At 38.0% G+C, this 26,739-nt stretch overlaps 2 protein-coding genes across 2 annotated transcripts in view; both read right to left on the bottom strand.

Moving 5' to 3' along the window:
- RUFY2 (RUN and FYVE domain containing 2) overlaps positions 1-10,231 on the bottom strand; it is a 44,894-nt gene extending 34,663 nt beyond the window's left edge. Inside the window, exons 1-3 of the mRNA XM_065894904.1 lie at positions 10,070-10,231; positions 8,043-8,216; positions 4,065-4,182 (exon numbers count right to left, since the gene is read on the bottom strand). Of these exons, the coding sequence (XP_065750976.1) occupies positions 4,065-4,182; positions 8,043-8,216; positions 10,070-10,073 (296 nt within the window). The 5' untranslated portion in view covers positions 10,074-10,231. The remainder of the gene's footprint in view (positions 1-4,064; positions 4,183-8,042; positions 8,217-10,069) is intronic.
- Positions 10,232-17,932: 7,701 nt separating this feature from the next.
- Positions 17,933-26,739, bottom strand: part of DNA2 (DNA replication helicase/nuclease 2) — a 47,060-nt gene continuing 38,253 nt past the window's right edge. Inside the window, exons 15-21 of the mRNA XM_065894300.1 lie at positions 23,769-23,962; positions 23,587-23,676; positions 23,300-23,504; positions 21,715-21,804; positions 20,930-21,112; positions 18,651-18,797; positions 17,933-18,001 (exon numbers count right to left, since the gene is read on the bottom strand). Coding sequence (XP_065750372.1) covers positions 17,933-18,001; positions 18,651-18,797; positions 20,930-21,112; positions 21,715-21,804; positions 23,300-23,504; positions 23,587-23,676; positions 23,769-23,962 — 978 coding nt within the window. The remainder of the gene's footprint in view (positions 18,002-18,650; positions 18,798-20,929; positions 21,113-21,714; positions 21,805-23,299; positions 23,505-23,586; positions 23,677-23,768; positions 23,963-26,739) is intronic.

The raw sequence follows: 26,739 nt of genomic DNA, 5'->3' as shown, positions 1-26,739 counted from the left end.
TGCCCACTTTCTGGAGAGTTTTTATCATAAATGGGTGTTGAATTCTGTCAGAAGCTTTTTCTGCATCTATTGAGATGATCTTATGGTTAACAACGAAAGATCAGAAAGAGAAATTAAGGAAACAATAAGAGAATAAAATACCTAGGAATAAACCTACCTAAGGAGGCAAAAGACCTGTACTCAGAAAACTATAAAACACTGATGAAAGAAAACAAAGATAACATAAACAGATGGAGAGATATACCATTCTGCTAGATTGGAAGAATCAATATTGTGAAAATGACTATACCACCCAAAGCAATCTACAGGTTCAATGCAATCCCTATCAAATTACCAATGGCATTTTTCACAGAACTAGAACAAAAAATTTTACAACTTGTATGGAAACACAAAAGACCCCGAATAACCAAAGCAATCTTCAGAAAGAAAAATGGAGCTGGAGGAATCAAGCTCCCTGACTTCAGAGTATACTACAAAGCTACAGTAATCAAGACAGTATGGTACTGGCACAAAAACAGAAATATAGATCAAGGGAACAAGATAGAAAGCCAAGAGATAAACCCACGCACATATGGTTACCTTATCTTTGACAAAGGAGGGAAGAATGTACAATGGAGAAAGGACAGCCTCTTCAATAAGTGGTGCTGGTAAAAACGGATAGATACATGTAAAAGAATGAAATTGGAACACACCATACGCAAAAATAAACTCAAAATGGATTAAAGACCTAAATGTAAGGCCAGACACTATCAAACTCTTAGAGGAAAACATAGGCAGAACACTCTGTGACATACATCACAGCAAGATCCTTTTTGACCCACCTCCTAGAGTAAGGGAAATAAAAACAAAAATAAACAAATGGGACCTAATGAAACTTAAAAGCTTTTAGACAGCAAAGGAAACCATAAACAAGAAGAAAAGACAACCCTCAGAATGGGAGAAAATATTTGCAAACAAAGTAACTGACAAAGGATTAATCTCCAAAATATACAAGCAGCTCACGCAGCTCAATATCACAAAAATCAAACAACCCAATCCAAAAATGGGCAGAAGACCTAACTAGACATTCCTCCAAAGAAGATATACAGATGGCCAGCAAATACATGAAAAGATGCTCAACATCACTGATTAGGAGAGAAATGCAAATCAAAACCATAATGAGGTATTACCTCACACAGGTCAGAATGATCATCATCAAAAAATCTACAAACAATAAATGCTGGAGAGGGTGTGGAGAAAAGGGAACACTCTTGCACTGTTGGTGGGAATGTAAATTGCTACAGCCACTATGGAGAACAGTATGAAGGTTCCTTAAAAAACTAAAAATAGAACTACCATACGACCCAGCAATCCCACTATTGGGCATATACCCTGAGAAAACCAGAATTCAAAGAGTCATGTACCACAATGTTCACTGCAGCACTATTTACAACAGCCAGGACATGGAAGCAACCTAAATGTCCACTGACAGATGAATGGATAAAGAAGATGTGGCACAGATAGACAATGGAATATTACTCAGCCATAAAAAGGAAAGAAATTGAGTTTTTGTAGTGAGGTGGATGGACCTAGAATTTGTCATACAGAGTGAAGTAAGTCAGAAAGAGAAAAACAAACACTGAATGCTAATGCATGTATATGGAATTTTAAAAAGCAGTATGGATGAACCTAGTGGCAGGGCAGGAATAAAGATGCAGATGTAGAGAACAGACTTGAGGGCACGGAGGGGAAGGGGAAGCTGGGACAAAGTGAGAGAGTACCACTGACATATATACACTCCCAAATGTAAAATGGATGGCTAATGGGAAGCTGCTGCATAGCACGGGGAGATCAGCTGGATGCTTTGTGACCACCAAGAGTGGTGGGATAGGGAGGAGGGTAGGAGGGAAGCTCAAGAGGGAGGGGATATGTGGATATATGTATACATAGAGCTGATTCACTTTATTGTACAGCAGACACTAACACAACATTGTAAAGCATTTATACTCTAATAAAGATGTAAAAAAAAAACTGAAGGCGTTTGTGCTCAAGATGAAAACTAATTCTATCTAGGCAAGAGATGTGATGTGTACAAAGCAAAAAACAACACAGTAACTCCTTGTGGCAAACTGAACTAAACCAGCCATCTGGGGAAAGGTAACCTGTGCTCATGGTAACAGTGGCATGGTTTGCACCAAATTCTGAAGCAACCTTCCTGCTAAGGTCATAGGACACAGAATCGGTGTGATGCTATACCCCTCAAGGATTTAAACTTATTGAAAAGTAAATAAATAAAAGTGTGGATTTGTTCTCTTGCTAAAAAAAATTTAATCTCATATCTGTCTTATCCAAATTCTTATCATTTAGTAAAAATAAAACCAAGTTTTACAGAACATGTATGACTTTTTTAAAGAGAAATACATCGTTCACACTTTTACGTTTTCTTATGCAGAGAACATTTTAGCAGGTAATGTGGGAGGAAACTTAATCTTCACTTCAAACAGCTAGCAACTTTCTTATGGCTTAGCATTTTATTTTATTTTATTTATTGTTTGGCTTTTTAAAAACAATATGAACATGTATCTTCATATTAAAATGAAGCCAAACCTTATATTTCTCTTTTTGAGAGTTAAATTCCCCTTTTCCTCTCTTTGTTAAAAATTGCTACACCTTATATACCATTGTAACAAATATGAAGTGTGAACATCACTCGCTATTTAATTCTAAAAACTGGGTTTAAATCCTGGCTCTGCCACTTGTTAACTGTAACTTCTTTGATCTTTACTTTTCACATCTATACAATTATCATGATAATAATCTCTGCCCTAAGGTTGATTTAAGCGCTAAATGAGATAAGTCATGTAAAACAATTATCCTGTTACCCTGATACAGTACTCAATGAATAGCTATTTACTTTTATCACTCAATTAAGTACAACTTGCAAACATTTGGATGTTGTGATAACAGAAAACACTACCATATTCCCTATAACATACAAAACCCTAAATTGTAAAGCTAAGAGAAAGCAAACTGATAATCTGACAAAAAATGGTAAGCATAAAAGAAAATTATCTCATTCACAAGAATTAAGATAAACTAAAGTAAGCTCTTCTATCTTAATCACACCCTGAAGAACATAAAACCTTAGCCTTAACAGCAAAACACCTGCAAAACATTTTCAACACGCATGAGTCACTAGCTAGAACATTCAGCTTTTAGGACATTTCATATACAGTTTTTCCTCAGTATTTGTGGGGGATTGGTTCCAGGACCCCCTCAGATACCAAAATCCATGGATACTCAAGCCCCTTATATAAAATGGCATAGTATTTTGCATATAACCTATGCGCATCCTCGCATATACTTTAAATCATCTCTAGATTACTTATAATACCTAATATAAAGTAAATACTATGTAAATAGTTGCCAGGGTGTGGCAAATTCAAGTTTTGCTTTTTGAAACCTTCTGAAAAAAATTTTTTTGAATATTTTTGATCCAAAGTTGGTTGTATCTGCAGATGCAAAACCCACAGATATCGAGGGCCAGCTGCACCTTCATCTAGTCAAACAGGCAGATGACAATATAGATCCCAATTTTAAGAATAAAAAAAAGTAATTTGCACAAGTCCTGTGGTACATAAATGGCTTATCAGAGAACTCAAATCTCCTGAGCCTTTGCCCTGGATTTAGCTTAAATCAGTCTTCAAATAGTACAACTGCCTACTACTGCAAACCAGCTTAATACTCAGGAAACAGAAATGCATAATTGATACATCCTATCTTAAAAGAACTTGCCTATTTCCTGCAATACAATGCAGAATTTAAGTAAGTGATATAAGAGTGACTATAATGATAGCAGTATAAAAGAAACAGCACTTAATTCTTATTGAAGGGGCTAAGAAAAATTTCATAAAGGAAATGAAATTTGAGCTAAGCCATAAAGAATAAACAGAATTTTATTAGAAGAGAATGCAAGAAGGTTACATAAGGCTGCGAGAAGATAATAAACTAGACTGTGAGGTACTTTTAAGGAATAGTAAATATACTTCTACGGGGAAGGAGGAACAAGTAATAAGATTACTTACTTAAGACCAGGTAAATCCCGGACACTAGCTCCTATTTCTTCTGCTTCTGGGTACAGCTTCTCCACCAGTTCCAAAGGGCCCCATATAGTTTTGTTATAACTCAAAAATGATTTTCTTACTTTAAAAAGAAAATATAATGCATGTAACTTCAACTTACAAAACTGTAGTAACCTCATGTTAAATACTTAGTTTCAACATTTCTAACTTAACATACAATTATTCACAGACCTTTCCTCTCTTATCACTACACAGCCCTGTTGATCAGAAGCCTGTTGATTCTGATATTCTCCCTAACAGAAATATGCACCTTGGTCATTTTTCCATATCAGAAATATGCAAGTAGGTAATTAAAGTAGAAGAACAACTAGGCTCACTCTTTTTTTTTTTTTTAACTTTCTTTTTTTAATAGATATTTATTTTATTTAGCGCAGGCTTCTCTATAGCTGTGGCACACAGGCTCAGTAGTTGCAGTGCATGGGCTCTGTAGTTGGCGTGAGGGCTCCACAGCACACGGGCTCTCTAGTTGTGGTGTGCAGGCTCAGCAGTTGCAGTGCATGGGCTTAGTTTCCCTGCGGCACGTGGGATCTTGGCTCCCCGACCACGGATTGAACCGGCGTCCCCTGCATTGCAAGACCAATTCTTAACCACTGGACTACCAGGGAAGTCCCATAGGCTCATTCTTTACCAGTACAAAAATAAGACTGGTGGCCCTAGCAGGCTGATCTTTACCAGTTTATTCAATAAACCAAGGACAAGTAGTTATTTTACTTTTAAACACAAAAAATTGTGACTTTACTTTTCCTTTTATTTGAATGTGAGATTCGGGTAATATGAAACCATGAAATCACTATGTTTCCTTCTAATACTGACCAGATCTCCTGTAGATCCAGCGTGCCTATCATATGCACCACCCAAAAGCCAGCAAGATAGGCAATTTTCCCTGGGGGAGAAAAATCAATCAGCACAAAGTAGCTTTATAATGGTTGATCAAGACAGGCATTTGACTGTTAGGATCTGCCTCATGATATTTTGGGAAGTAAAGGAAAATATATTCAGAAAAGAGTTTAAAACGTAACTATGGTGGCCATCATTTGGCAATTCCATTTCAGCAGGCTGGGGGAAAATAAAGACCTTTGTCACTACTATTTTTTTTTTTTAATAAAAAGGAAGTTTTTCAAAAAGCAAATTAAAACTCAAGGCCTGAGATAAGACTGTTGACTTCCTGATGTATTAAAAGAAGTATTCAGAGACTGAGAATATCCAGAGTAGGCAAAAATGTGGGGAAACAAACACATTCACTGTTGTTTGATTAATCAGTGAAGGCTTTGCAGACATCAGTTGCCTATATCCTTTGACCCAATAATTCTACTCCTAAGAATCCTAAAGAAATCTTAGCACGTGTGTACAAACATATATATCCAAAGATGTCCTTACAGCATAATTTTAATGATAAAAAACTGGAAACACCTAAGTGTACATTAAGAGGAAAGTAGTTAAATAAGTCATGGTATACATATACTATGAAATGTTTTACAGCCATTAAAAATGTGAAAAAGACCTCTATGTAAATGGCAAAATCTCCAAACCATACCATTAAGTTTTTCTTTTTTTTAAATAGGGAAAAAAAGAAAGTCACAGAATAATACAGCATGATTTTATTTAGAGTAAAAGAAAAAATCACATAATTCAATTTAAAAAAGAAAGAAAGAAAAACAGAAAAGAGCTAGAAGAGTGACAAAGATTCCTTTAGAGAGATGAATGGAAGAGAATGAAGGGAAATTATGTTTTTGCTCCATGTGCTTCTATGTTGTTTGATTCATGTACAAAAAGAACATATTTCACTATTATATATAATTTTTAAAATTATTTTAACTCTAATTAAAGAAAAAGTGGAATCTGAAGAAACAAAAACAAAAAAACCAAACTCATAGATACACGTTCCAGATTGGTGGTTGCCAGGGTTGGAGGGTGGGAATAGATGAAATGGGTAAAGATGGTCAAAAGGTACAAACTTCTAGTTATAAAAGAAGTCCTGGGGATGTAATGTACAAATGACTACAGTTACTGTATTATAGATTGTATTGTATATCTGAAAGCTGCTAAGAGTAAATCTTAAAAGTTCTCATCACAAGAAAAAAAATCTTATAACTATGTGTGGTAATGGATGTTAACTGGGTTTATTGTGGTGATCATTTCACAATATATAAAAATACTGAATTGTGTTGTACCCATTAAACTAATACGTTATATGTCAATTATATCTCAATAAATATAAACAAATTTTAATTTTAAAATGAATACATTAATAACATCACATATAGGGTTTCTCAAATTTCGATGCCAAGGTTCCTTCTCAGTTTAAAGTACATTTTATTAAAACCATGTTTAGGTAAATCTCCCCTTTTGCTTTTCACATTTACCCCTACTCTCATGTGCCATAGTCAGAAACTCCCCCTAAGTGTGCATCAGCAGATGAATGGATAAAGAAGATGTAGTATATATACACAATGGAATATTAGCCATAAAAAAGAATGGAATAATACCATTTGCAGCAACATGGATGGACCTAGAAATCATCATAATAAGTGAAGTAGTCAGTCAGAGAAAGACAAGTATCATATGATATCACTTATATGTGGAATCTAAAAAAATTATACAAATGAACTTACTTACAAAAGGGAAATAGACTCAGAGACATAGAAAACAAATTTATGGTTACCAAAGGGGAAAGGAGGGGGGAATAAACTAGGAGTTTGGGATTAAAATATACATAGTACTATACATAAAATAGATAAGCAATAAGGACCTACTGTATAGCACAGGGAACTATACTCAGTATCTTGTAATAACCTATAATGGAAAAGAATCTAAAGAAGAATACAGATATATAAAATATACATATATATAATATATATATAAAATGAATCACTTTGCTGTACACCTGAAACTAACACAATATTGTAAATCAACTATATTTCAATTAAAATTTTTTTAAAAAAAGAACTTTCCAACTTACCCAGGCTTCTGGTATACCAACATAAAAGCAAGATTCTCTTCTTTTTTAATAGTCACCTTAGTACACATCTCTTACATAGCCCTCTACACAGCTCTGATCATATGAACCAGAGATCAAAGTAGTTACTATAAGTAAAAGAACAGTAATATAATACAAACACATAAAAATAATTCAATGTGAAATGTATAGATGAATACAATATCCACTGTTATCATCATTTTCAGGGAGCACCCACATTTCTACAATAACCCAATCCAGAAGACAATTTTTCTAGATATGTTTCCATGCACTAAGGAGGTTCATATTTCAACAATCAACTATTTTAATGTATTTGTTCAAGAGAGCTCAAACTAGTAATTATAGTTCATACCAGAATCACCAAGCTTAAGATTTTCTATATAACTCTATAGTTGTCCTAGAAAATGGAAATCAGCTCAGAGTATGTTGAAAACATTTTAAAATCAAATACACTTTTTACAGGGACTTCCCTGGTTGTCTAGTGGTTAAGAATCCACCTTCCAATGCAGGGGACGTGGACTCAATCCCTGGTCAGGGAGCTAAGATCCCACATGTCACAGGGCAACGAAGCGGCGTGCCGCGACTACTGAGCCTGAGTGTTCTGGAGCCCGCGCGCCACAACTAGAGAAGCCTATGTGCCGCAACAAAGAGCCGGCATGCTGCAACTAAGACCCGATGCAGCCAAATAAATAAATAATTTGTTTTTTTTAAAACAAAAGAGTATACAAATACATTTTTACAAAACAGTAACAACTAAGGATTTTCTGAAGACCACCCATTAGAAAACATAAAGTAGTAGGGTATTTTCTCCTAAAACCAACCCACCCAGTATTTTTAAAGTAACAGTAATTATGGCCTCAAAAAAAATCACATTTTCAAGGATATTTAAGATGGGAGGGGGGAGGTTCTATAGTTGTTTTTTTTTTAAAAAAATCTCACAATACCTTTAAGACCATGCTTCAGACAATGCTCCATAACAACGAAGAACTGCTGCAAGGGGGGGTAATCAGAATCCAAAGTGCGGCCAAAGCTTAGAGCAGATTCAATGAGTCCTTTAATACTGAGTTTAGCCATGTTTAACAAGTTTGCTCTCTCTACAGCTGTAGGGTCTTTTGTAGCTGAAAGCACAAGAAAGGAGTCCAACATCACTTGCAAGAACTGACATTGTAAACTATACAAACCCTTTCCTTCCCCTGTAAAACCAAGTGGTTGGTTTTTCCTTGGTGGACAAGTAAGTCTTCCTAACAAACACCCCTAGTTAACTTCTTTTTATGTCTCTCATGCATACCATAGAACAATGCTCACTCCAGCCAAAGTTTATGAATTATTCTCAAGATCCTGCAAATTGGCTATTCTAGGGTATTTATTTTATTTTTGTGGTACCTCTTCAGGGAGAATGAGTTTTTTTAAATCTTTCTCTAGAGATAAGAGTAACAGACAACATGTTTAAGGGTTCATGCAAAGGCAGACAGCAGGAACCATCAAAGATGAATCCAAAAGCAAAAAAATGTTCAGAATAAACTGGCAATACAATAAAAGGTAGTTAAAATTCTAAGATTCCAATTTCACCCATAACAAACATGACAGGTAAATAAAATAGGGGGACACAAGAGAAGCCATTCAACTCTCACTCAATTTAACCCTCTTTCTATCTTGTCTCTTCACTGCAATTGTAGTTCTGTATTGCAGGACTCCTTTATTTTCCCAGAGGAAATAAAAGCAGGGTCCAGTTTCACCTTAAGGTTTCCTGACCTTCCACACAGCTGATCCAGTTGAATATCAAGGTAATCGATGCATTTTTTTAAAACTGATTTTACCTGATACTTTCAATTCACAAAAATTTTTCTTTCCCACAAATTTTATTCTCAGTTTTCTTATAAATTCAGATGCTTCCCCATACTCTCATCACTGTTGTGACTGGCAGAAATATTTTCAGCACAGATGCCAAAATGAAGTGTAAAAAAATAAAGCACTTAGTATACTGTCTCATAATCCCTGACAAATTTACTAGTCCAAGTAAACCAAATGTCCGTTTTTCCTTCACTGGATAAAAAGTCCAGGGTTCCCAATGATCTAGTATTTTACTTCTGACCACAGATAGCCAGGCGTGAAGCGTGACAATGAATCCTAAGCAACTTAAAATGCAAACAGTCACAACTGCTACGACCAAGCTAGCTGGTGGAGAATCTCCACACAAGAAATCATTGCTTCAAATATGCATCGTGGTATGACTCCCTCTTTTTTCGGGGACGAAACCAGTCGACGTTTCATAATCTGCAGCAATTCTCATTTTTCTTAACAGTGCCCATCACAATCCGTAATGTACGATGCGACAACCAGACAAAGGGCGCCTTTATAACTGCTCGAAGGTAGGTCCTGGTGGGCGCCGGCAGCTCCCGAGTAGAGGAGCGTTTGCACCCCAGCCGCGCCCCGCCCGGGCTGCAGCCCCCACACGCGCCCAAAGGCCGGTTCCCGCATCTTGCCTGTAGAACCCCTTCCCTGCCTCCCTGCCTGCCAGCCAGCAAAGCTGCCCAAGGGCTCGGGGCGCCCCAACCCCCTCACGGAAGGCTCACCCGGGGTCCTGCGCGGCATCGCTGCCCCTCTCCCGCCTTCTGCGTCTGGAACCCAAGCCCAAACCTGAGACGCTTCCCTCCGCCACCCCTAAACCTGAAAAGTCATCGCCCGTCCCCGACTATTTCCCCCGACCCGGGAACTGCACCCCGGCCGGCCCTGTCCTCGCTCCCTGTAAGCCGACGGACCACCAAACCTCTGCCATTAGGCCCCTGAACTGGGAAGGGGGCGAGGGGGAACGAAGGGCGGCCGCGCGTTGCCATGGCGACGGCAAACCCGGCTTCGGACCCCAGTCCCGACCCCGAGGCCTCCATGCCCACACCACCAGTCCTCCTGACCCGGCCGAGCCCTCGGCCCAGCACGGAGGGCCGGGCGTCCGCTCTCGGCCTGCTCTGCTTACCCATGGCGGCGGCGGCGGCGGCGGCGGCGGCGGCGACGCGGTCTCGGGCGGGGACTCCCTGGGCCCCGCCAGCAGCTCCCTTCAGGCGAGCGGCGGCCGCCACGGCGTCTGCGACCAGGCCCGCTGCGGCCCACAGCGCTCCCGGCGGCGGGAGGACGGCCGGGCGGTCCCGCGGCGCCCGAGTGGGGCGGGGGGCCGCGGAGCCTGAAGCCGGCAGCGGAGAAATCCACCCTCTCTGAGCCACTTCCGCCGGAGCGGAAGGAGAAGGAAAAGGAGCGTGAGGAGGTCCTCGCGTTGAGGAGGTCCTCGCGTTGAGGAGGACCTCGCGTTGAGGAGCAGGGGGGCGGACCCTGGTCTCTCACCCTGCGGGCCTCGCCGGAGCGCTAGGGCTGCATTTCCAAGGGGATGCGAGTCACGTGCAAACGTTTTCATCTACTGGGTCCGGCTGGGTTTAATCGAACACACCTGACCGCTTCCCTTCTTCACCAACTAACTGGCAGGGGACCACCAGTGAATCCATCGGTTTATAAAAAGCAACGAGGAATGGTCTCAGTAATCGAGGGAAAGGTGCAGAGATAAAGCCAGCGTTTTCTCATTTCAGGGAGTAAAAACTCTCGTGGTCAGATGACACTAGGTTTAAGTTATATCAATTTGGGGAAACTGAGCTATTACCTAGTTAGATCGGCAATTGTTTTTTGTTTTTTTTAAGAATATATTTTTTTAATTTATTTATTTTATTTTTGGCTGTGTTGGGTCTTCGTTGCTGCACACGGGCTTTCTCTAGTTGCGGCGAGCGGGGGCTACTCTTCGTTGTGGTGCACGGGCTTCTTATTGCAGTGGCTTCTCTTGTTGCGGAGCACGAGCTGCTCTAAGCATGTGGGCCTCAGTAGTTGTGGCGTGCGGGCTCTAGAGTGCAGGCTCAGTAGTTGTAGCTCACGGGCTTAGTTGCTCCGCGGCATGTGGGATCTTCCCAGACCAGGGCTTGAACCTGTGTCCCCTGCATTGGCAGGCGGATTCTTAACCACTGCGCCACCAGGGAAGCCCAGCGATTGTTAAAACGGTGTCCGAGTTAGAAATAGACTGATATTTCGAGGAAATGGAGCAGTGTTTATCTCTTCATCACATTGGTCAGCATACAGTTCTATTATGTTTCTTTACTTCTTTTGGTTTTTAATTTTCTTTATTGTGAGATAATCATACATGGATAAAAATTTACAAAGCATATATACATTTAAAGAATCATAAAGTGAACAGCTGGGAAAACACCACCAGATCAAGAGAGCATAGAACAGGAGAGTCATCTTCCCTGGGGGAAAGGCCTTTAGCCACAATCCCCCTAGAAGTATTAATAAATACGATTCTGACTTCTATGACAATTGTTTCCTTGCTTTTCTGCATGTTACTACTACGTAAGTATGTGCCCCTAATCAATATAGTTTATTTTTGCCTGTTTACAAACTTTTCACAAGTGGAATAACATTACGAACATTACTTGTTTCTTTTGTTCAACATCATCCATGTCCGTGAGGAGTTTCCAGGTTAGGGTGTTTTCAGGTTTACATACTTCCTGGTCCCTATATGCAGGAGAGCCTCTAGGGCATGTAAATAAGAATACAATTACTAGAAATCAGGTATGCCTATCTTTAAATTTACTAGATAATGCCAAACTGTTTTCAAAATTTCTCATAATTTACACTCCTATCAGCAGTGTTGTTTTTCTGTTGCTGTGTCCATTCTAATGCTTAGAATTTTGAGGATTTTTTCATTTTTTGCGTCTTGTGGGTAGGTGATTGCATGGCAGGTTTGTTTTTTATTTATCTCATTACTGATGACATTGAGCACTTTACCTATGTTTATACTATTTGGAATTTCACTTTTGCAAAGAAATGGTGCCTGTTTTTCTATTGACTTACCTTTTTCTTATTGGCTTGTGCAAGTTACTTAATATTCTACATACTAATTTGATGTCAGTTATGTGTTGCCACTATCTTCTGGCTAATTTTTCTCTCCTTATGACAACCGTTGATTAAATATAAGTTCTTAATTTTCTTGTAGTGAACTTATAGTTTATGCCTTAGTGTCTTAAGAAATCCACCTTATTCCAAGGTCATGAAGATACTCTCTTTTAAAGAATTACATAGTTTTGGGACTTCCCTGGTGGTCCAGTGGTAAAGAATCCGCCTTCCAATGTAGGGGACGCAGGTTCGATCCCCGGTTGGGAAACTAAGATCCCACATGCCGCGGGGCAACTAAGCCCATGCGCCACAACTACTGAGCTTGCACGCCTCAACTAGAGAGCCCGCATGCCACAAACTACAGACCCCATGCGCTCTGGAGCCCACACACCCTGGAGCCTGCATGCCACAACAAGAGAAGAGAAAACCCGCACACCACAACTAGGGAGAAGCCCACGCGACCAAACGAGCACCACAACGAGAGATCCCACATGCCACAACGAGGACCCGATGCAGCCAAATAAATAAATATTAAAAAAAAAAGAATTACATAGTTTTGCCTTTAATATTTAGGCCTGTTAGTGCACTCAGAATTAATTTCAGTGATGATGTGAGATAGGGTCAAATTTCATTTCCTCAACTATCCCATCAGCCTTTCACCATTCATCTTCCATGCCCATGAGCATGGAAGTGAAGGTCAATGAGCATGTATGTGAAGGTCAGTTCCTAGGCCAAAACCTCATTTGATCTTCAGAACCACCCCATGAGGAATAAATTATTTACCTCTTTTATAGATGAAACTAACCTCAAAGATTAAATAACTTTCCCAAAGTCACAGTACTATTAAGGAACAGAGCCAGAATCTGAACCAGTACAAAACTAGCCTCCATTTTCATAATGTCAAAATACATCTGTGGTTTTTACAGTGTTTGAAGGAGCCTAAAACTGATGACAAGTCTAACCCCTTCCACCATCTTGCTGTTAAACACTGAAATGACTGACTTGTTCATTTTTCTCTTCTCCAAATGATGAGCAAAAAGGGAGGGATTTGTGTTCCAAGTGCATTTAGAAAAGCAAATAATGTTAAGTATATATTTATTTATTTTATAAAACCATGAGAACAAAGGAAAAGAGCTTTATTTTCTGGATTGCTTTCCCTCCAGTGACTTTATAGGTAACATGTAGGAAAGAAATTTAGTTCAGTAACAGACCAGCTTTATTTAAAGCAAAAAATATTTCTTCCTTTGAGGAAGATGTTCTTAAACTCCAAAATACATATTTGCTGGATACTCTAGCCACCTTGTATTGAACAGAATTGGAATTAGGGTGTATGTTTAAAACCTATTACACTTAATAGGCTTAAACTAGAATATTAATCTGTTCTGAGCTCTTGATGTACTAAAACTAAGAATCTAGGTTTTTAAACGTACAGATATAATCATGTAACAAAATACTGTTTTCTAAAAACTCATCACATACTGAAATACAGGGATGAAATTGAATGATGTCTAAAATTTGCTTTAAAACATGTCAGCAAGGAAAAAAAGGTTGAAAACAATTCCTGCAAAATCTAACTGTTGAATATGGGTGATGGGTATATAGGAGTTCATTATACTACTTTTGTGTGTGTTTTTAAAGGTTTAATAATAATGTTCTAAAGCTCATCATAAAAAGAAAGCTAGTTAAAGCCTTAAAAATAATTTTTATGTAAAAATCTTTCATAATAAGCCAAAGCAGTATCTATACAAGAGCCGAGAGTCAGTAAAGGCAGACTTCACCCCCCGGGTCCATATTGGTTCATACTTTCCAGGATCATGAGTCCCAATCAGCCAAGGGTCAGTGGTGACTTGAGTGAAGTTGGATGGGCCTATCCTCTTAGCTACAAGCAGTCTTTTTAATGAGCAAAGCTGTCCACTGAATCTACATAGACCAGCTGGTCAAATCATGCCACAAGGTTTCCAGCTGGCCTGAGATGTGATTTGCTTACACTAACAATTGTAATGCTTTTTTTTCTTTTTGGCTGCACTGTGCGGCTTGTGGGATCTTTGTTCCCTGACTAGGGATTGAACCCCAGCCCTTGGCAGTGAAAGCACGGAGTCCTAACCACTGGACTGCCAGGGAATTCCCAACAATTGTAATGCTTCTAAACATTTGTATAGCACCTGGAAAATGTACACAACACTGAATGGGAAACACACAGTACCTGGGAAAATTGCTGAATTACTAATCAGAACATCTGGGTTCTAGCAATGACTTGCCCAGAGCCATATGCTAACATGAAATATCTATGCTAGGTACTCTGTAGGGTTTAATTCAATTGAGAGAATATCTATTAAAATTATAAAGCATACTACATATTATTGCCGCTGCTAAAAAAGCAGTAAGTGGTATAAAGCTACATATAAAGATGGAAGTAATTCTTTCTGGAAGGAAAAAAAATCAGAAAAGGCTTTCTGGAGAAGGTAACATACTAGTCTTTCAGTCTGGGTGAAGTTGCATAAATGGTATTGGAGAAATAGACAAATATAGATAGAGGATACAACAAACAAGAAAAAAGACATGTATAGGGAAGAGCAAAATAGTATATTAGGGAATTCTCTGGCAGTCCAGTGCTTAGGACTCTGCACTTTCACTGCCATGGGCCCAGGCTGGATCCCTGGTCAGGGAATTAGGATCCCACAAGCTATGCAGTGCAGCCAGAAAAAAAAAAGTACATTAGAACAAATATGCAAAGAAATAATGGAGAATGACCTCCATTACAAACCACACGTTCCAACCTATTAGTGGGATATGAAAGAATGTTAGTAGGTTGCAACCAGCTTTGTTTTTTTAAATTAATTATTTTTGACTGCTTTGGATCTTCATTGCTGCGCACGGGCTTTCTCCAGTTGTGGCGAGCGGGGGCTACTCTTTGTTGTGGCGCGCGAGCTTCTTCATTGCGGTGGCTTCTCTTGCTGCGGAGCACGGGCTCTAGGTGCGCGGGATTCAGTAGTTGTGGCACACGGGCTCTACAGAGCACAGACTCAGTAGTTGTGGTGCACGGGCTCAGCAGTTGTGGCTTGCGGGCTCTAGAGCACAGGCTCAGTAGTTGTGGTGCACGGACTTTGTTGCTCCGTGGCATGTGGGATCTTCCCGGACCTGGGCTCAAACCCGTGTCCCCTGCACTGGCAGGCAAATTCTTAACCACTGCGCCACCAGGGAAGCCCCACAACCAGCTTTGCTTTTAATGGAATAGTGGAAAATATTAGGGTATATCACATATAAAAAGGGTAAATATTTTGTTAAAGTACTGTTTAAGGTGCACGCACGTACATATGTTCATGCTGAGTCATGATGCAAAATGTGTTTCTTGTTGTGGTTCTGGCAATTTTTATTCTTAAGCACCAGTCCAGATTATCATACACCAAACTACCAGTAGTTATAACTAAATGATAAGATTACAAAGAAATTTAATTTTCTAAAATTTGTAGTGTTTGAAATTCTCACTAAAATCATGTACTACTCTATAATTAGAAAAAAAAATTTAAAGAAAGAAAATTATGCTAAGACTTTTGAACTCAGAAAATGTGAGGTAGATGGTGTCCTTGACAGAAATAGAGATTACAGAGGAAGGCATTAGATGAAGATGGAAATTTACATTTTGTATGTGCTGACTCGGAAGTGCTCACAGAAGACTCTGAAGGCAGGAGCTGGAACACAGATATAACTAGAATTCAGAAGACATGGCGGGGTATACAGATTTGGTAAACAGCTACATAGGTCATGGTTGGAGGCAGTGACTGTCCAAGGAGGGAGAACAGGACCAGACCAAACACAGAGCTCTGGGAAAGACCCGTCTCTAGAGAGTGAGAGATGAGGAAGAAAAGAAAGGAATCAGAGGAGGCAGCAAGAGAGGTAAGGAGGCAGGAACTCTGAACTGATTTTCAGGAATGGGGCCACTGGAATGGCTACACTGTCATTACATCCTGGCTTTACACTATAAGGAAGACCTTGTCTAGGCTAATGATGCTTTTGATCTGGACCTGCACAAAGTGACTGCCCAATAACATTAGAGACTGGTAGCCACTGCTGTCTTAGTCCTTGGCGTGGATGTCATACTTAAACTGCACTATTAGCAATTTGATGGCCCAGTCTGGGTTTAACTTACAGCTCACCCCAAGCCTCCAACTCACAGCATCTTATATATAAAAGACGAATCCTAACTCTTTCAACTAAGTGGCTAGACTCTTGTAATCAAGACAGAGTCCCAGGGCTTCCCTGGTGGCGCAGTGGTTGAGAGTCTGCCTGCCGATGCAGGGGACACGGGTCCGGGAAGATCCCACATGCTGTGGAGCAGCTGGGCCCGTGAGCCATGGCCGCTGGGCCTGCGCGTCCGGAGCCTGTGCTCTGCAATGGGAGAGGCCACAACAGTGAGAGGCCCGCATACTGCCAAAAAAAAAAAAAAAAAAAAAGACAGAATCCCAAATGACAAGAAACATGGAACCCCTCCCAGGGCTCTTCTTCCACAGGGCTTTGCAGGCCATACAAATCTGTAAAGCAACCACTGATGGAACCAAAAGAATTTACATTATTCATCTCACTCCCAGGAATATCTAACCAATATTTAAGCCTTATCTCTGTAAACTTCCTAGTTGTTCCTGTCTAATCCATAGTATCTCCATGATTAACTCCATCCTGTGTGTCCTTCATAAATCTCTTTATAATGTCAACACTCCTTGGTTTCAGCTTTAGAGCATTATCAATATTTCAGTTCTCAACACTGGAAAAAATTGTGGACAACCCTGAACTTAATTATTATTTAGTATTAATAATTGACACTGTAAGATCTAACAGTAAGAGAACAATTTATTTAATAAAATCTTCAAGTAATAATTTTTTTAAAACATGTGAGGTAGAGGCAGCAATTTTTAACATACTTAACATTCATTAAAAAGAAAACATTTGAGAGAAGTGAGAGGTCTCCCTGCCAAAGATGGATACACTAAGGTTAAAATTGGTCACAATGTAAGTAATCAAGCACTCTGAGGTAACTGTTTTACAAAACATTTTTATACCAAAAGAGAAAATTAAGAAATGCCCTAAAACTAAGGGGCATATGAACATGAATAAGTGAAAATAGGAATACACCTTTTTAATTTGTCATCAATTCAGCAAACAAAATTTCTTCTCAAAAGAACAGTAGGAATTATTTTCTTTCACTAGAATACTGAAAAGTGAAAATAACAAGTGGGAGAGTAAGGAGAATCAGAAATTAACTGGAAATAATACATTTATCAGTGATAATTTAAAAGACTAGGTTTAAAGTGAAAACATCTCTGATAGGAGAAAGCAAAAGTCAGGAAAAAACCCAGCAGAATGGCCTTTGAATCAGGGACCTCAAAATACAGAAAAACGTCTTACTTATGTTCTCATCATCACAAGATTGTCCTTAAATGACAAAAGCAATCAATTTTCTTACCTAATCTTTCAAATAAACAAAATACGATTAAAAATCTAAAAGATCAAATTAATCTTGAAAATTTAGACTTAAAGGTTTAAGCCTCAGATTGAAAAATTCATCCCAGCTTTAAAAGGTGATAGAAATTTATCAAACTCTAGATCATACAAAACCACATTTATAATACCTATAAATTTAGACTTTTCAGTTTTGGTTCACCTGTACTAAAAAATTACTATGTTAAATTTTGTATGGTAATAGAACTTTATGTTTAACAAGGTTATACCAAAAAATAAATAAAACAAAAAAACTGGAACTCTGAAAGAGTATATTTACATCATTTCTTACCCTTGGGATAAAAGTTTTCTTCACAGTGTAACCAGGCACTGATTTTACAGCATATCCGAATTATAAATAGGCAACAGTTAGAGAAGATCATGATGGTTTGGAAAAAGCAAGGAAAACAGTGCTTTATCTTCTTTGAAAATCACCCAATATATGACAAAGACTTTCATGTTCTCCTGATGGAAGATCAATGATGTAAAATAAATTAAGGAAGATATATTTAACACAATATGGAATTACATAAAAACATATATGACATTATTATCTAACATTCTAACATTCTGTAATTTGGTTTACAGGGCTGCTAAAAAAATTGTAAAGATTTTTATGGCATTCTATGGATAATAGTATACTTAAGCAATATGGTTTACATATCTTATTAGCCTGAGACCTACATATAATTTTTTAAAGAGATGACCTATTTTTAAAATAATCTATTAATACAGTATGACAAGTAATAATCTCCATTTTTAAATATAATACTTTGTCCTAGATTTTTTTTAAAAAAGGTTATAAATTGAGGGGAGAGGATCCAGAAGGGATAACCAGTTTTCCTAGATGTATTCTAGGAAACATGCACCCTGTTCCTAAGGCGAATAATCAAGTCCCTTTTTTTCCCCCTTCTCATTTCACAAACTATCCTTCACCACCACGTTCATTATTTCACTTTTTGCTTAAAATTACTTCTTCTGATTTGTTTTCTCTCTTTCCTTTGCAGAATCAGATCTTTTGAAATATGCCCATGGAAAACATGAGACACCGAGTTTTAGTTTATACAAATACATAAATGAAGTACTCACAATAGCACAATCAAATGTGACCATATATAAAACAAAAAGGATATTAATTTTTCTGAGTTTAGATGATAAAGTAGCTTCCCCAAAGGAGGATAGCGGTTTAGTGAGGACACACATCCCAGGAGAATCAGCTTATGTTTGGCTCTGGTTATAGCAACATTAAGACGCCGCCAATCTTTCAATAGTTCACCAAGCTGAAAGAAATTGTAATTTTCTTTCTTTGAGTTTTCTTATTTATTTGAGTTTTTTGAGCAGTTTTCAAAAACATATACTGCAAAAAAGATTCATCAACACATTTAAAATCCAGACAGTTGGAAAAACTTGCCCACAGTGCCAACTTCAAGTATTTTATCGTGGGTATGATATCCTAGCCATAATTTAAAATTATTAAATACATATAATAAAAATATACTAAAAATTTTTAAATATTAAATATATATAATACAGAATTGAAGTTAGGACTTCCCTGGTGGACCAGTGGTTAAGACTCCGTGCTCCCAATGCAGGGGGCCCGGGTTCAATCCCTGGTCGGGGAAACTAGATCCCGCATACCACAACTAGGAGCCCACATGCCGCAACTAAAGATTCTGCACCCAGCAATGAAGATCCCAAGTGCTGCAACTAAGACCCAGCTCCGCCAAATAAGTAAATATTTAAAAAAAAAAAAAGAATTGAAGTTATCTCCACTCAGTGTAGCACTGTTTTTTTTAAATATCTATGAAACAAGCTCTCTGTTTCTTTTTTAAAAAAATTTTTTTTAATAGATTTTATTTATTTATTGGCTGCGTTGAGTCTTCCTTTGCTGTGCACAGGCTTTCTCTAGTTGTGGCGAGCAGGGCTACTCTTTATTGCGGTGTGAGGGCTTCCCATTGTGGTGGCTTCTCTTGTTGTGGAGCACAGGCTCTAGGTGCGCAGGCTTCAGTAGTTGTGGCACACGGGCTTCAGTAGTTGTGGCTCACGGGCTCTAGAGCGCAGGCTCAGTAGTTGTGGCACATGGGCTTAGTTGCTCCATGGCATGTGGGATCTTCCCAGACCAGGGCTCAAACCCGTGGTCCCCTGTTGGCAGGCGGATTCTTAACCACCATGCCACCAGGGAAGCCCCAGTGTAGCATTGTTTTTTGACAGTAATAGAAACTCGTCATAGTAGAAGACTCAGAGGAGTGGTTAAAGATACCGTGACCCATATATACAGTAGAAAACTATGCATCTGTAAGAACAGAATGAAATCTCTGTGTAATGACATGGAAAGATCTCCAAGCTGTTAAGTGGAAAAAGCAAAGTCCAGAATAGTGTATATATTACCTTTTGTGCAAAAAAGGAGGGAAATATGAATACTGATTCATATCTTTAAGCATATGCTTAAAGAAACGTAGAAGGTTACCAAAAAAACAAAAACAAAACAAAAACAAAAAACCAAACATGTGATTATCTGTGAGGGTAAGAACTAAGTAGAGGAACCGGGAAGAAGGGAGACTTTCTACTATGTGTATTTTATTTCATTTATTTATTTTTGGCTGCACAGTGTGGCACGTGGGATCTTAGTTCGCTGACCAGGGATCAAACCCACAGCCCCCGAATTGGAAGTGTGGAGTCTTAACCACTGGATGACGAGGCAAGTCCCTCTACTACATGTATCTTAAAAACCATATGAAGCTATCACATAGTCAAGAAAAATGAGTCAAGGAGAGATAAAAATGCAAAAAAACAAAACAAAGCCTGGAATTATCTATAAATTTGAAAGTATATCTAGGGAAGCCTATATGTTTAAAATGCTCCAAACACGATAATCAAGAGGTAGAAGCAACCCAAATGTCCACTGATGGATAAATGGATAAACAAAATGTGGTATATACATGCAGTGGAATAATATTCAGCCTTTAAAAGGAAGGAAATTCTGACACATGCTACAACACGGATGAACCCTGAGGACATTATGATAAGTGAAATAAGCCACTTACAAAAGGACAAATACCGTATGATTCCACTTATATGGAAAATTCACAGAATTCATAAAATTCTGTCAAATTCACAGAGACAGAAAGTGATTGCCAGGGAAAGGAGAGAGTGGGAATTAGGGAATTGCTCATGGGTATAGAATTTGTTTTGCAAAATGAAAACGTTCTGGAGATGTGTTGCACACACTGTAAATATACTTAATACTTGTGAATTGTACATTAAAAGATAGTTAAGAAGGTGATTTTTATGTTATGTGTTTTTTACCACAATTAAAAAAGAGAGAGGAAAGTAAAAAAAGAGAGGTAAATAATGTCCCAAACAAAAATAAAATAAAAATCAGACAACAAAGCAGAAAATACAATTAACTCACAGTTCCATCTTCATTACTTCTAACAAAAGATACTAGAATGATACTTTTGTCTCTTCCTTGGTATTTGTCTACTGTATTAACTTCGACCATCCCAAGAGAAGAATGTGCCAATAAATCATTGATGACTTTTAACTGTTGCCGGTATGGTGCAATGATACCAATATCAGAGGGATTACAACCAGCCTAAACAGAAAAGAACACAATTTAAAGTGAAAAAATCCTGACTTTTGTTATTTAAGCTTTACTAAATTTATTAAATGTTTACATAATGTGCCCAATTGATGTTTATAATACATGTTCCTATCACAAGGAGTAAATACAATTATTGAGTTCACTCTAAGGCTATATCCACATTTCCTGAAATGAAATAATTTCCTCAAACATTGTTCCCTTGTTATTTAGAAGTTCATGGCAGTATAATGGTTTGTATGCCACCAAAACAGTGTTGCCATACCAAAAAAAGTACAAAGAAATACATTTTACTTTCTGCTATCCCTTACACCAGAGGTTTCCAATTGCCAATCATACTGACTTCAGCACTAAATTGAAACCATCAGAATTATCTGATGTTACAAAGTTATCCTAAATGGAAACTCAAAATGCCATTACTGTATAAAAAATTACATGTCTTAGATAAATGTTCTCAAAATAAAAACAATCAGGCTTCATTCCTCTTTATCTTAATAAACAAAAGTTAACTTTAGATCTAAAGTTCCTTGCATTCTAATATTCTATTACTCTGCACCTTAATATTAATTAGCCCTCAAAATTAAATTCTATGTTACCTTAATAAAAATTGAGGTCAGGAAAACAACGAGTTTGGCTTCTGTTATATTACTGACACCGCCCTTTTCAACTTGTTCTGGTGCTGGAACCTAAATAGAAAAAATACGCATCCTGCTTGCAAAACAATCTCTGAAGTTAAGAGTACTGTCAGTACACAGGTGGCCATAGAGATGGTACTACCACATGTGGAAACAGATGAAAAATATCTTCATCTTAAAGTTGAAGGTAAAAGAATTAACAAAAATGAATGATATTAGTCACTTTCAGAAAGCCACCCAGAGGCAACTCATCTTAAACATGCTACATAGAGTTCAGACTAAAATCTCTATGAAAGCCGACCATACACTGGGCTTCACAAACTTTACTGTGTTATCCCCCATTTTATAGGAATCAAAGGTCAGAAGAGATGAGTAGCCTGCCCAAGCCTCACAATAAATCATGGCACTAGGATTCAAACTTAGATCTGGCTCTAATATCTGTGCCCTTTCCATTTTCTTGTTGATTTTCATACAAATAATGGAGCGATAAGGTTCCCCAGTTTCTACCATACCTAGTAGAACTTTCAAAGGATTGTTTTGCTCCTACATCATTCCTTAGTAACCTTGATTAATTTTAATACAACTTATTTGGAATCCTGATGCCAAGAAAGAGGAAATGTGAGTAGCAAAAAAGACTCTGAAATATCACTGGTGAGGTTAAAAAATGGTAAATTATAACTAATATATTAGAGTTGTGGTTTATAAAAGCAGTCATTTGTGAGATCAGTTTATGTGACTAAATATCCCAGAGCCTGCCTGCCCCTAAATTCTTCATCCTGAAACACTAAGGCAATGTCCAAGAGAATGAAAATTCCCACCATGGTACACACATGGTAAGGCCCTATTTTTAACAACCAGCTGGCTCCACCCATCTTGATAACAAGAAATACACCTATTTTAGAATAACATGCATACATATAATTGGTCATTATATTTTTATTTGAACTTACATAGACTTCCAAGTCAATAATGAGAAGCACTATATAAAACAAACTGTAGGAACATAGGGTCAAAACTTTGTTCTTAGTTCTCAGAAATAAGACTCAAGTCATTTAAAGTCCTTGTGCAGATTTTTTGTTTAATGACAGATTTGCAAAGAGATCTTTAGATGCATATGGTGGGGGGAGGAGATATATGGGAAATCTCTGTACTTTTAGCTCAGTTTTGCTGTGGACCTAAAACTGCTCTAGAAAATAAAGTCTGTTTTTTTAAAAAAGGACATCAATTTATCCTATCTGCTGTCCATTTGTAAACCCAGACCTTTGACAATATCAATGCCAATTTCTTTTATCGGAAATGTAATTATACAGTTGAGTTCACTTTCTACCTTTCTGACTTCAAAAGTCAATTTTGACATCTATCAATCACCAAAATAAACCTCCCAAAGACAGTGAGTCTATAGAAAGAAAAGATTCTTTTGTGTTAAAGTACAAGAAGTACACTAGTTTTAACTCATAAGCTCTAAGGAAGCAATCGCTGCTGAAAACTGAGGAATACAAATAACAGAGCAAAAGGAGAAAAACTAAAGAAAATGTTTGTTTTTTACCTTGTCTGTGTTAAGGAAACAAACAGGACTTTTTGGCTCGAAAACTTCAACCAGCCAAGGATTTTCAGAATAATCAGCATAAAACTCCAGTTCCAGCTTTACATCTTTAAAGTTAGGTAGGTTTATCACTGCATTGGCCACTTTGTCTGATCCACACTCCAGCTTTCCTTCGTATGTCAGTTTATTACTTAAGGACATAATTTTACTAAGGGAATTACAAAATAATTTTAGTTTTAGTGATGAACACAAATACAAAAATCACTCGTAGCTGACACTGTTACAAATACCTGTTCATTCTGTACTGCACGGTTAACTGTACGACAGCATTCTTATTCTGTTCCAGCCTCTTGAATAAGCTTTCACTCATGCCAAGAGCTCTGTCAACAAATCCAGTTCAGGCTTATCAGTGTACTGAAACTGTCCCTTAAAAAGAATCTAGTTTAAAATTGAAACCTCAATGTCTGCTTACCTTGCTTCGCAGTTTAGTACCAGGGGAGGAAGCTGCTGATGATCCCCCACCAACACAAATCTCCGTGAAAAAAAAAGTGGCCCTAGGCAAATTGGTTGGCTAATTTGAGAGGCTTCATCCACTATACAAAAATCAAAAGTTTTACGAGAAAATATGGGATGGTTTACTCCCATACATGTTGTTGCAACTATAAGCTAAAAACAAATAGGGAAAATAGATCAGTTATTTAATATGTCCAAGAAATATACCTTGTTTTTCCCATTTTTGAAATTAAAAGATCAAAAAAGAACTTTGTCCCCCAAAACAGGAATCCCCCAATATGACTGCAGAAACACATATAGCATACAAAATATTTTAATTTTTTACTATAAATTTTTAAAAATCAAGTTAATTTTCCAGACACTATAACAATGCTCAAATTTTGATATTTCAAAATGGAAATCGGAACCATTCAAGAGGCAGTAAGTTAATGAATTTATTTTTTTAATGTCAACCAGGACTTTACTTCTGGGAAGATGGAGTACTTTTCCCTACTCCTCCCACAAAGTACAATGAAAAACCCTGGACATTATATAAATATAAAACTATAAACATAAAGACTGAATGGCGGAGAAAAGGTAGACCAGCTAGGAACCTTGGGACACGAGGAACACCACAGTTCCCTGGGTTTTCCTTTTGCCTCACATATCCCAGATTTGGAGCTGATCAGACTAGGAACACAGGAATGCCAATGTATGCAGACCAAAAGAAGTTCCAACAAAAGCCAAAAGAACAGGAAAGGGATAGCCTAGCAGACAGAAAACTTATACAATAATCACTCAACTCTAGCCAAACACCACATAAAAAACTATGGCCTCAATAGAAATAAAAAAACAAAAATAAATGGGACCTAATCAAATTTATAAGCTTTTTCACAGCACAGAAAACCATAAATAAAACAAAAAGACAACCTACAGACGGGGAGAAAATATCTGCAAATGATGCGAACAACAAGGGCTTAATTTCCAAAATATACCAACAGCTTATACAACTCAATAACAAAAAAACAAACAACCCAATCAAAAACTGGCAGGAGGGACTTCCCTGGTGGTCCAGTGGTAAAGAATCCATACAATGCAGGGGACACCGCATTGATCCCGGGTCAGGGAACTAAGATCCCACATGCTGAGGGGCAACTAAGCCCTCACGCTACAACTACTGAGCCCACGTGCCTCAACTTGAGAGCCTACGTGCCACAACTAGAAAGAAGACCGAACGCAGCAACTAGAGAGAAGCCCACACACCACAACGAAGAGCCTGTGTGCCACAACGAAAGATCCCACACACTGCAATGAAGATCCTGCATGTCATAACTAAGACTTGACACAGCTAAAAATAAATAAATAAGCTAATTAATTTAATTTTTTTTAAAAAAGAACTATATCTCCTTTATTAAAAAAAAAAAAAGTGGGCAGAAGACCTAAATAGACATTTCTCTAAAGAAGACATACAGATGGCCAACAGGCACATGAAAAGATGCTCAACATCACTAATTATTAAAGAAACACAAATCAAAACTACAACGAAGTAACACCACACAGATCAGAATAGACATCCTTAAAAAGTCTACAAATAATAAATGCTTGCGAGGGTGTGGAGAAAAGGAACCCCCCCCACACACTGTTGGTAGGAATATAAATTGGTGCAGCCACTGTGGAGAATAGTATGGAGGTTCCTTTAAAAACTAAAAATGGAGTCACCATATGATCCAGCAATCCCACTCCTGGGCATATATCTGGAGAAAACTCTAATTTGAAAACATACATGCACCCTTATGTTCATCGCAGCGCTATTTACAATAACCAAGACATGGAAACAACCTAAATATCCAACGACAGATAAATGGATAAAGATGTGGTATATGTATACAATGGAATATTACTCAGCCATAAAAAATGAAATAATGCCATCTGCAGCAACATGGATGGATCTAGATTTCATACGAAGTGAAGTAAGCCAGAAAGAGAGAAAGACAAATATCATATGATATCATTTACACGTGGAATCTAAAAAATGATACAAATGAAATTATTTACAAAACAGAAACAGACTCACAGACATAGAAAACAAACTTACGGTTACCAAAAGGGAAAGGGTGGCTGGAGGGATAAATTAGGAGCGTAGGATTAACAGATACACACTACTATATATAAAACAGAGAAATAACAAGGTCCTACTGTATGCACAGGGAACTATATACAACATCCTGTAATAAACCATAAAGGAAAAGAAAAAAAAAAAACACATGTTCAATCTAATAAAGATTTTAGAAACTCTAAAAAAACAAAAACAAAAAATTATGGGCTTGCCCCGCTACCAATGCCAGCAAAGGTCAAGGGGGGATCCTAGACTTCTACCTGCCTGAGGCTGGAATAAGGCACCCCAATACATTGCCAGGGTGGTGTCAGAGACGTCAAGCCAGGATTTTCATCCCTCTAGGCTGGTAGTAACCCTCACCCGGCAATGTAGTGGAGACTGCGTGGGGAGCCTAGACTTCCTTCCACCCCTATCCAACAGTAATGAGAAGCCTGTCACCTTCTGCATTAAAAGAAGCCAAGTAGGGATCCTGGACTTCAGCTCCCAGCTGGCAATAATGAGGTGGCATACACTCTTGCCCTACCAGGGTAGTGTTAGAGAAGCGAGTTAAAACAGCAGTTTTAAATAACAATACAAAAATGTTCAGATTTCATCAAAAATCACTCGTTATATATAGAACCAAAAATATCTCAAACTGAATGAATATAAGACAATCAATAGATGACAGTGATGTTAGAATTACATGACAAAGATTTTAAAGCAGCCATGATAAGAATGTTTCAATGAACAACTATGAACACACTTGAATGAAAAGAAAAAGATATAAAATCTCAAGAAAATAAAAGTCTTGGCAAAGAAACAGAAGGTAAAAAGAAGAACCAAATGGAAATTTTAG

The sequence above is a fragment of the Phocoena phocoena genome, chromosome 16 (assembly GCF_963924675.1).
Source record: "Phocoena phocoena chromosome 16, mPhoPho1.1, whole genome shotgun sequence".
NCBI classification, from domain to species: Eukaryota; Metazoa; Chordata; class Mammalia; order Artiodactyla; family Phocoenidae; genus Phocoena; species Phocoena phocoena.
The sequence above is the reverse complement of the archived record's forward strand: the minus strand, read 5'-3'. Positions and strand labels throughout refer to the sequence as shown.